The sequence below is a fragment of the Miscanthus floridulus genome, chromosome 10 (assembly GCF_019320115.1).
Source record: "Miscanthus floridulus cultivar M001 chromosome 10, ASM1932011v1, whole genome shotgun sequence".
In the NCBI taxonomy this organism is placed as follows: domain Eukaryota; kingdom Viridiplantae; phylum Streptophyta; class Magnoliopsida; order Poales; family Poaceae; genus Miscanthus; species Miscanthus floridulus.
Genome location: NC_089589.1, coordinates 134,090,511 through 134,102,024, shown reverse-complemented (window position 1 = coordinate 134,102,024; position 11,514 = coordinate 134,090,511). Strand labels below are relative to the sequence as shown.

The window sequence follows — 11,514 nt, the reverse complement described above, 5'->3', positions numbered from 1 at the left end:
TAGTCCCGGTTGGTGGCTCCAACCGGGACTAAAGGTAACTTTCCAACCCCGGGCGCAGCCACGGCCCGGGAGTCGACCTTTACTCCCGGTTGGAGCCACCAACAGGGAGTAAAAGTATACCTTTAGTCCCGGTTGGAGCCACCAACCGGGACTAAAGGTATTTCTAGTCCCGGGGGCAAAAAATTCCGGGACTAGAGCCCATTTTGGCCGAGGATCAAAGGTCTGTTCTCTACTAGTGCTAGTTATATTGTATTTGCCAGCACATTTTCTTTTTTTAAATTTTTTTTGTATGAACTCAAAAGATATCGGCTTAGGTATGCTTATAAGCTTGTAAGGTATGACAATGTAACTCAACTTTCAAAAAAACATGACAACGCGACTTGTATATGAACTATTGATAATTTGCTTCTACACGTATAATCTAGTTGTAATTAGGACTCATAGAGTGTTCAGATGACTGCAGCACATCTTATACATATAGATGTGCTGTTACTCAATGTCGGGAGAAATATTCGTAACCGACGGTATCCGCGTCTGATTCATCCCGTATTCGATATATATTATTCGCATTTGTATCGGAGGCAATCCGGATTCGTAGTTGTATGTCCGACTTGGAATCCGAGGAAACATATGAAAACAAATCTAATATAAAAAATATCCTTTCATGTCCGTTTGCATCTTTACCACCGACTCTAGGCGGCAGACAGCACGAGGTCAGGGCTTACTGACAGTTGATACCAGGAGGGGAATGAGGACGGATGAACAACAAAAATAACATTCTTTAATACAATAGATATAGATACAGAGATACAGATACAGATAGAGATATAGATATATACAAATATTAATATAGATATATATAAAGATATATATATAGATAATCTTCAAAAAAAAGTCATCTATGATGATACTTACAAGGGTACACACACTATCAATTCAATATATAGGTTGCAAGTTGGATTTCTATCATCTCGATAGATTTTTGTTATTTTCGATTTTCCTGTTATCAGTTACCACAAATATTTTTCAGATACCAACCATGTAAAGTCACAGAAAAACATGACCAAAAAAGAACACCAGTGGTGGGACCCACTAGTAATAATCTTAGATAAAATATATGACAAGGGTATCCACTACATAAAAAACGATTTGCAGCAACGGGACGGATTTTTTGTAGGAGCGGCTGGTGATGGAGCCGCCCCTACAGTGATGTGCTCGGGAGCCCAAACATCAGCCGCCCCTACAAATGAAACAGCAGGGGCAGCTGGTGATACGAGCCGCCCCTACAAATGAGTCTGATTTGTAGGGGCGGCTCACTCACCAACCGCCCCCGACGTTGCTATTTTTAGGGGCGGCTCAATAACCAACCGCCCCTACAAATGCTCCAACAAATAAATACTCGGAACCCGCACGCGACGCCGACCGCAGATCCTTCGTCTCTTTCTCCTCTCAGCCCTCACTCCCTCGTTGGCGAATCGACTCAAACCCTAACCCCTCTCCTTGCCAATCCCCACCCATGGATCGCGACCGTTCCTCGCGCCGCACTCACGACCGGGACGACGACTGACACCACCGCTGCTGTCGCCACGACACCGACGCTCACCACCGGCGCGACGGCGGGGACGAGGACGGCCGCCGCCGCCACCACCGCGACAAGGACAGAGGCGGCGGATCTGCGGTGAGGAGTCGGATCTGCGGCGGATCTGCGACGAGGAGGCGGATCCAACGGGGCCGCACTAGATCCGGCTCTGTGTTCGTCGCGTGCCTCGCCGGCGAGGGCGACGGCAGCGAAGGCCGGCCATGCGCCGAGCTCTGGATGGGCACGCACGCCGCCGCGCCCTCCTCGCTCGCGCCCGACGTCTCGCTCCGCGACTGGGTCGCCCGCAACCCCGCCGCGCACGGCCGCGACGTCACCGCGCGATGGGGCGGCGACCTCCCCTTCCTCTTCAAGGTCCATCCCGTCGCCTCCCCCTTGCCTCCGCCATTCCCTTCCTCCCGTGCCCCTTCATAAAAAGAACATTTTTTTCTTGTCCGCTGAGCGGCTCCTCCGGCTGCTACGCGTAGGTGCTGTCCGTGGCGAAGGCGCTGTCGATCCAGGCGCACCCGGACCGGGACCTCGCCGTGGCGCCACGTACCGCGACGCCAACCACAAACCCGAGATGGCCGTCGCCGTCACCGAGTTCCACGCGCTCTGCGGCTTCTGTCGGGATAATATGTCGATTCATAGCTCGATCCTTGAGATATTTTAAGATGTTCCTTTTTTTTTACTAGTAGGTTAGGCAGTAAGGGACAGTGAAGTGGTTACTCCATACTATATTCTGGGAGAGATTCAGTTTACATGATCAGCATGTTCTATCTCTTTTCTATAGCTGTGAAGTTGTTTAAATCCATTGCATTCCTTTCAGAAGGGAATGCTAATTGTTCACTATATATTTTTCAGCAGATCATCAGTGTGGGCTATTATTATTATTATTTACTGACTTATTTATACTGATGTCCAGGAGCTCAAGGAAGTTTTGAGGACTGTACCTGAGGTTCAGGAATTAGTTGGCAAAGAAGAATCTAGGAAGCTTTTGGGTGTCAAAGAGCAAGATGGGGGGATCGGTGTGAGGTCATATCTGAAATCAGCTTTCACCAAGTTAATGACAGCGAGTGACGAAGCAGTTTCTAAAGCAATTGCAAACCTTAAGACTCGCTTGAACAGTGAGAGTAAGGTAAAGATCTTTTCTGAACAATTCTTGCTGCATCGGTATTATGTCATCTGAATTACTTGTATAATCCCAGAGATTGGTGCAGTGACTTTCTGGCTGTGGCGCTCTACTTTGATCCAGTTTATATCTTTTTTACATTCATAAGGGATTGAAAGATTTTACACATCTCAGGAATTAATTTGGTAACTAAACTATTATTTAGTTCATCATATATGTTTTTGTTTCCCACTACTTTCTTATCTGCATAGATGTGTTCGTGTTGTTTGGGGATACCTGCTGCTGCTTTCAAGCTACTGGAATATGCTAGATTTAAACATGTGTAAAGCATAATGCAAGCTCTTCCCAACAACACTTATGAAAACATTTGAACGCTTATGAAAACATTTGAACGCATTTGAACTGCCAATCTCTTCCCAACAATGTTTTTAAAGCATTTGAACACTGGTTGCCAACACTTATGAAAACTTTTGGTGCATAGATAGAGAGAACAAGATAACATGTAAGGACTTATAGGCCAGCTCTTCCGCTCCTCTGTTTTATCATGTACGGACATGTGGTACATGCTACAAGGATTCTTTGCATGGCCATCTGAAGTCCTAAAGCAGCAGAAGAAGTCATCTATTTTGCAGCACAACAAACCATATTTTTCTTTTAACCATTACAGATGTAAAATTTGGTCTTCTGTTTTGTATTGGAATAGCCCAACTCCTGTTTGGTCAGAAGCATCTAAATGAGAACATATAGGTTTACCAATGACTTCACCTGATGGGGAATCTACTGCTGCCTCAACTTCTTCCCCCTCTGCTATTGCCGCCTCGTTGGAAGGTGTTGGTGCAGGTGCTCCTGGGACGCCTGAAATCAGGTAAGAATTTAAAGGGGCAAATAGAAATTGATAATGATTTGCATTTCATGATGACTTGACATGCCTGCGCACTGGCTGATTGGTGGTGCTTTGACATTGCAGACTCCAGGGAGCTCCATCGCCCTCGGCTGGTTGATGGAGATACCAAAGGATGTCGCAGTGCCATCCAGGACCATGCAGAGGCAGCGGGGGTCGGTCTGGACGACTCCGGCGATCACCGAGCAGCAGGAGATCCCTGGTTCCGGTGCCTTGCTCGAGATGAAGTCCATGCACGGGGAGAGGGTCATCATCACGCTCGAGCAGCCATTGCCCTGCGCTGCAGCCCTGGAGAAAACCAGCGCCACCAGCACCACCACCAGACTGGTCATCACCTTGATTCTTTCCTGGGACGGTCTTGGTTGTCGAGAAGATACATATGTGTGTGATATTGAGTTGTTATTTCGACTGTTTTGACTTTTGAGGACTTGCTAAGCTTGTACGCATCGGTTAATGTTCACGCTTGATATACTTCAGTCTGATGTACATTCAGATTTGAATTATATATATATATATATATATATATATATCTGGTTGAATTTGAATTGTAAATTTAATTTTTTTTAGCCAAAAAATGTACTGTAGGGGCGGTTGATACTGTAGCCGCCCCTACAAATCGATTTGTAGGGGCGGTTGGTACTATAGCCGCCCCTACAAATCGATTTGTAGGGGCGGCTACAGTACCAACCGCCCCTACAAATCGATTTGTAAGGGCGGTCTGAGAACCGCCTCTACAAATATATGATTTGTAGAGACGGTTGGGTAGGGGCGGCTGGCCAAACCGCCCCTACAAATACTCTTCAACCGCCCCTAAAGACCCCTTTTGACGTAGTGATTAGTTACTAGAAATCAATTTGTTGACGCTCGCGTTGCACAAAAAATTTGCTTTCCACTATATTAGATATTTGATTGGAACAGATTCTTGGGTTCTTTAAAACTCGCATATAAAAATGAAATATTGAACCGTATGTCCGTAATACACATTATATCTACAAGTAGGGAAACACTGGATCGGAATAAGTGAATTTTGGCCAAAATCATGTAGCCTACCGTAGCTATAGCTCTGGCCGCCTTGACAGTGGTCTCTGCCACTAGCCATATCCGTTACTAGTACGTGACTACCTTTCCAACCAAACCTTCACGAAAACCTGCAGCCATGCATGCAGGGTCTCTGCTCTCTTCTCTGGTCGTCCCCTCCACTAGTAACTGATCTGTCACGCATGGTGTGCTTGTTACTTGGACATTTCTCTCTTTTGATGATGAAATCCAAGCCACAACTACCAGATTATGTCATATAGTGCTACTGCAGTAATTATTATTATTGTTTTCCGTAGTACAAAGAGTAAAGTTTATGGCTGTTCCTCGAATCCATAGCCGTTTGGATGAATATAAGACTCAAACAAAGTTGAAGGACTGAAATAACATACTTAATGAGTTCGAGGAATGGCTATGAATTTTACTCTATCTTTATTAACCAGTAGTAGCAGGCTAGCAGCAGAATAAATCAACAGGACTCCTGATAGCTAGACCCCAATCTATTCTAGTTATTCACTTGTTAAATACCAATCTAGCAGGTTTTTCTTAGTCTCGAGCAGATCGAGAGGTGAGTCGTCTCCAAATCTTGTTAATCTATATTTTGATGTGTGTTTATTTATAAGTATATGCTCTTATTTGGGATTATTTCACAGGCACTGTACCCGTACGGCTACGCTATCAATTTTCAACTGTGTTACGGTTCTTGCTTCTGTCACGAATTTCAGCTCTATTTCCAGTTCTGAGGGGTATGTGCTCCTTCTGTTGTTTCAATTTCTCTGCCCCAGATCTACTATACTCCTACCATGTCTGTAGTATGTACGTTTATTTAAACAGATATGCATGATTTTCTTATTATAACAAGTTAAGAAAGAGATATATAGGCAAGTGAGCCATCACTACCGGACAGAGCATCTTTGCCGAGGGCCTGAATATTTGCCGAGGGTAAATGCTCGCGCACTCGGCAAAGAGTCTTTGCCGAGGGCCTGATCCTCGGCAAAGAACAGCCCTCGGCAAAGACTCTTTGCCAAGGGCCAGACCTTCGGCAAATACAAGCACACGGCAACAATAATTCTTTGCCGAGGGCAACACCGCCTGACACGACGTCCATCCCATGCCGTCAATATTTGCCGAGGGCATCACCGTTAGGCCCTCGGCAAAGACTTTTTGACCGTTTTTGAAAATTTTCTTTTAAAAAATTCTTTGCCGAGTGCCCCTGGCCCAGCACTCGGCAAAGACAGTCTTTGCCGAGTGCCAAGATGGCACTCGACAAATTTTCAAATTTTTTTTTGTTTTTTTGACCCCAAATTTTTTGTTGGGCCCACCTACATTGTTTACAACTTCATGTTCAAATTTGGTGCTTTTTCTAGTTTTTTTGTTATATTTGGTTGATTAATTTGATTATGTTGATTTTTTATATATAATTCAAATTTGAACTGCAAGTGCATGCAATATTGTAATCTAGTGCTTCGAAAAATGTTATTCATGGTATTTGGTGTATGTTGAGTCTCTATCCACGAACTCGCATCAAATTTCGCGCATCTTCTTCACGTAACATGCCGAGCCACTTGCCGAAAAAGTGTTTTAAAATTATATAAAGTCCATACGAAGTCCAAAAATCACGAAACTTGTCGAGGTGTCATGTTATCGCATGTGTAGGCCGTGGTAAAAAATTGAGAATGTTTCGAGCAAGTTGCGACGTCAGATGCATAAAACCTAGACATCTCCACTAGATTACAATATTGCATGCACTTGCAGTTCAAATTTGAATTATATATAAAAATTCAACATAATCAAATTAATCAACCAAATATAACAAAAAAACTAGAAAAAGCACCAAATTTGAACATGAAGTTGTAAACAATGTAGGTGGGCCCAACAAAAAATTTGGGGTCAAAAAAACAAAAAAAAATTTTGAAAATTTGCCGAGTGCCAGGTTGGCACTCGGCAAAGACTGTCTTTGCCGAGTGCTGGGCCAGGGGCACTCGGCAAAGAATTTAAAAAAAACATCTTTGCCGAGGGCCCTGGATCTAGGCCTTCGGCAAAGGCCCAAAACCTAAAAAAATGACATCGGCCCAAAATCCCCAAAATCCCTCTTTTTCCCTCCGGCCCGCGCCCGCGCTCGGTTCTTTACAACCGCCGCCGCTCACCTCGCCGCCCGCTCGCCACGCCGCTGGCCGCCCCGCCTACGAGCCACCCTGCGCCTGGCCGCCCCTCCCCCGACCTCAGCTCCCACCGGCGGCCGCCCCGTGCCCCACGCCGGCCCCCCTCTTCCACCCCAGCCACCACCGCCGACGGCCTCCTGTAGCTGCGCCCGGCCGCCCCGCGCCCGGCCGGCCCTCCTCCCCCCGCGCCGGCCACCACTGGCGGCCCCCTGCGCCCAGCCGCCCCGCGCCCGGCCGGCCCTTCTCCCCCCGTGCGGTGGTGTCGGCCATCCACGGCGCCCAACTGAGGCAGCCGTTCGACTTCGCCGACGCCAGCTCTGGCGGCGACGCGGAGGAGGACGAGGACTTCATCCGCGTCGTGGAATACATTGAGCAGGCCCCGCTGTGTTTCTACGGGCACGGCCGCTGCACGGTGGAGTGGGACGAGCAGCGCGGCCGGTGGGTGTACGTCTGCCCGTCGCAGCCGGTGAGCCTCCACAGTCCACACTCACCTCAGTTGCTATTGCTTTATAAATCTCTTTCAAATGGTAACTGTTCTTGTAACTACATCTCAGTTTTTTTTAATAATGTATTAATGCTGAGGGAGAGAGGGACGTAGGGGCATCAGCATTTATTTGTTTGCTTTGCAAGCTTCTAACAACCTCATCCTTTGAGTGACCTATTTGTATTCAGTCTGCATATCTGTTTCCATATAACAAGCTTAATAAAGGAATAAAAGAATGATACTCCTGTTGCTTAGTTTTGGGGCACAATTTGCAGTAGCTTTTTCCTTAGGAATGCAACTACTTCTGGGAAAGCAGTACTGTTGATGAGGGCAACTATTAATATTTGGGGAGACAAACTATGTGCTTTTATGGGCACAACAGTTACCAGTTCAGAAATGCAACTGCTAGTTGAGTGGCTACTTTGTGTTTGGGTTAATAACCCTGCAAGTTACCAATTGGCTGCGTCCCCCACCAAGTGATAATTTCTTTTCAACACCACATTGTTCCACCTAACCAGCAAGGCAACTATTGCCGATTCTCTAGTTGCAGAGATAACAACTAAGGACTAACATTTAAGTTGGTCAAGTAGTGGATGTGTATTGCCCCTTTTCCTAATGAATGTGCATTGACTGTAACTCTTTCTCATTAGCTAATTCATAGAGAATGTGGCGAGACAGACATAAAGGCTTATCCTGTAACCCGGAGGCAGTCCACAGAAGAATATTATCACCTCTATTTACGTTACATCTTCGTCCTCTCAAATATATACCTTTAATTTTCAGTAGGTCTGCCCAGATGGAGGAACCATTTTTTGAGGTTTAACAGTGCCCACAGTGGAGTTATACAAATATTTGGCTCGAACAATATCTTCCCAAATGCCATTTTCATGTTCTAACTTCCATCACCACTTACAAAGAAGACCAATGTTCATTTTTCTCAAAAAATTTTATACCTGTCCTCCCTTCCTTTTGCTTTTACATATAAGCACCCATTTCAGATGATGGTACTTTCTCTTAGCTTAGTGGTACCACCTAGCAGAAAAAAAATTCCTGCTTTCGCTAATCAAGCTTCTTATCACAGTTTTAGGAAGCAAATATATGAACATATGATATATAGTGGAATTGCAGAGGTAGGTATTTATTAAGGTAGTCCTACTGGCAATTGATAAGGAGCTTGTCAGATGTCCAGTTTTTTAGCACTCGTTTCCTCCGGTGGCAGCTAATCCACAACATGCAATATACTTGGATCTCTGCCCCATCTTTATTTTGTTGAGCTCAGATGAAATTTGTTTCCATTTTCTATGAGTTCTTTGTGTCATACATTTGGACGCTTTACTTTTATCTTTGCATTGCTATGCACCAGTGCACCCTACGAGGACATGTTAATTTCCCTTTCACGAGGACATGTTAATTTCTCTCTCTCTCTCTCTCTCTCTCTCTCTCTCTCTCTCTCTCTCTCTCTCTCTCTCTCTATCTATCTATCTATCTATCTATCTATCTATCTCTCTGTGGGGTGGGTATGTCCCTCTCCCTCCCTCCAAGTTTTGCATGTCATCAGATTGGTTAGGCTCCCTATATATAGCTGGTGCTCTGTGTTCTGTCATGGTCACATTAGTGCATCCCAAATGATAGCAATGTCCCCTTCAATCTCTGTAAAACAGTAAATAGCTAAATATATAAATAAAATTCAGAATCTCACCTCTAAATATGCATTATTTACAGATGTGGTCCTTGGACACTGGGCTACTAGATGGTTTATAGAGATGGAAAATTTAATGGCCACCTTTTGAAAATAAATCTAGGACATTAACATTACAGTTGCATAGCCCACTGGCTATTATATACTGATTCATATAATTTCATGTCTCGATCCCACCAGTTACAACTGTTATGGACTTCTACTGGACCAGGCTGGTAGAAACAGTTTTCATCAGTTTTCCGTGAATGTCAACCGAAATTCTTAACAGTTTTCATCAGGCTGTTTGGGATGCAGGAACTGTTGGCTGGCTGGCTGCTACATATAATAGATAGTTTGAATAGATGAACGAAATGTTCAAATTGACTACGATATCCCTGTTTTTTTTCTTATCCGCGTCCTTTTTGTGCTAAGGCACTATGAGTGCTACTGTGCACCTGCTGCTAGTGCGAGTGCTACAGCTGCCCATCATTGTCGGCCTTCATGCCGTTGTGAATGTCGGCCTTCGTGCCGTTCTTTTTTGTAGGTTATGCAAACCTCACCGTGCAGGGGAGGTGCTGCCGAATTTTTTAACAAATACTAACCTGTTGCCTTTTTATATTGCAGAGGATCCGTCGGAGGGGACCAGATCATCTTCGTGGGTGTTGAGGGTCTGCCTGCACCGCGTCGCCTCGCCACTGCACCGACTCGACACCGCCCCGCTAGCCTAACCTCACCGGCACCTTAGGTATAACCCCTCTATCCGTATCATGGTCGTAGGTCGCGTAACCCAGTTAGGCGTCTCCCGTCCAAAACATATACGGTCGGAGGTATGCGGATCTTTGCATATCTGCGATCGTATCTGTTTCGGATTGTCCACATTTTTTGGACAGCCCGCGGATGCGTAGATGAGGTTAGTTTCCATGGTCCGCTCCGATCCGAGGCAGACTTTCGGCATCACCTCCTTGTTGTTCTCTGGATACACACTCTCCTTTGCAGGACGTGTATCGGGAGAACGGCGGGGAGGTGCTGCCGAAATTCTGTCTCGGATAGGGAGAGGAGCATGGAAACTAACCTCATCTACGCATCCGCGGGTGGGATTAGGACCTATCCTCACCTATTAGAGAGTAGGAACACCGCGTAGATGCAATTGATGGTTACATTACTATGTGCTGTATATGTGGAAGGATGGAAGACCGTCAGTGGATGTACATGGGCCGGAGAAGCAGGAGTGACTTTGACATTGAGTGGGTGAATGGGACAGATGCTTTCTTGGAACATGCATGGAGCTCGGGTGTAGCTAAAGGACATTCTAAACTTTGGTGTCCCTGTAGCAAATGTGACAACAATAGAAGGGTAGACAAGGTGACCAGGGGTAAACATCTTGTGTACAATGGTTATACGGCTGGCTACCACCAGCGGAGCCACCATGGTGAAGCAGATCGTATAAGAGCGGAGGTGGTGAGACCACGCCTCGAGGCTTTTGATGATGATGCCGGAGTAGCAGACATGCTAGATGACACTCACCAAGCTCACTTCGCAGAAGGACATGAGAAGGAGGAGATGGAGGAAGCCGCTAAGGCCTTCTACGAAATGTTGGACTCGGCACAGAAACCCCTTCATGAGACTACAACGGTTTCTCAGCTAGATGCCATTAGACGTGTTATGGGGTTGAAGGCCGAGTTAAATCTGAGTCGCGAAGGCTTTGATAAGATGTTGGCCGTGTTTGGCAGCATGCTACCGGATAAGCACATTCTACCGAAGAACTTGCACGAGTCACAGAAACTACTTCGTATGCTTAAGATGCCATATGACAAGATACATGTTTGTTCGAAGGGGTGCGTCTTATTTAAGAAAGATCACAAGGATGCAAAGTACTGTCCGAAGTGTAAATCCTCAAGGTACCTGGAGGTAGACTCCGGAGATGGCCAGAAGAGGCAGCTTACGATCCCCTCGAAAGTCCTACGGCACCTTCCGTTTGTGCCGAGGATCCAACGGCTTTTCATGACCGAGGAATCCGCGAAATAGATGACATGGCATAAAGAAGGTGTACGGTACAAGCCATGGACGATGGTGCATCCGTCCGATGCCGAAGCATGGACGTACTTTAATGACAAACATCCTGACAAAAGCAGCTGAGGCTCGTAATGTACGTGTCGCGCTGGCAACAGATGGGTTCAATCCTTATGGACAGTTGTCCTCCCCATACACATGTTGGCCCGTGTTTGTTATCCCCCTGAATCTCCCCCGACATCTCCTTTCAACGGCATAACGTCTTCTTATCGTTGATAATTCCTGGACACCCGGGGAGTAATATGGGTGTGTACATGGAGCCTATGATTGATGAATTGATCGACGCTTGGGAGAAGGGGGTATGGACATATGACCAAGCTACAAAATCATCCTTCAAGATGCATGTTTGGTACCACTACTCCCTGCATGACTTCCTGGCGTATGGGTTATTCGCCGCCTGGTGTGTCCACGGGAAGTTCCAGTGCCCAATATGCAAGGAAGCTATGAGGTTCATTTGGTTGAAGAAGGGTGGAAAG

General features: G+C 46.0%; 1 protein-coding gene across 1 annotated transcript; it reads left to right on the top strand.

The window, feature by feature from the left end:
• The first annotated feature begins 1,631 nt into the window (after positions 1-1,631).
• Positions 1,632-4,026, top strand: LOC136489720 (mannose-6-phosphate isomerase 1-like). The gene is made up of 4 exons (XM_066486283.1): positions 1,632-1,951; positions 2,065-2,202; positions 2,502-2,714; positions 3,676-4,026. Exons 1-4 carry the CDS (start codon positions 1,817-1,819, stop codon positions 4,024-4,026), a joined length of 837 nt encoding a protein of 278 aa, XP_066342380.1. The 5' UTR covers positions 1,632-1,816.
• The last annotated feature ends 7,488 nt before the right edge of the window (positions 4,027-11,514 follow it).

Excerpts from the sequence above, each read along its gene's own strand:
- LOC136489720 (XM_066486283.1), top strand. The coding sequence starts at position 1,817 with ATGGGCACGCACGCCGCCGCGCCCTCCTCGCTCGCGCCCGACGTCTCG. Across the intron at positions 2,203-2,501 it reads CCACGCGCTCTGCGGCTTCT|GAGCTCAAGGAAGTTTTGAG; the intron begins GTCGGGATAATA and ends ACTGATGTCCAG. Across the intron at positions 2,715-3,675 it reads GCTTGAACAGTGAGAGTAAG|ACTCCAGGGAGCTCCATCGC; the intron begins GTAAAGATCTTT and ends TTGACATTGCAG.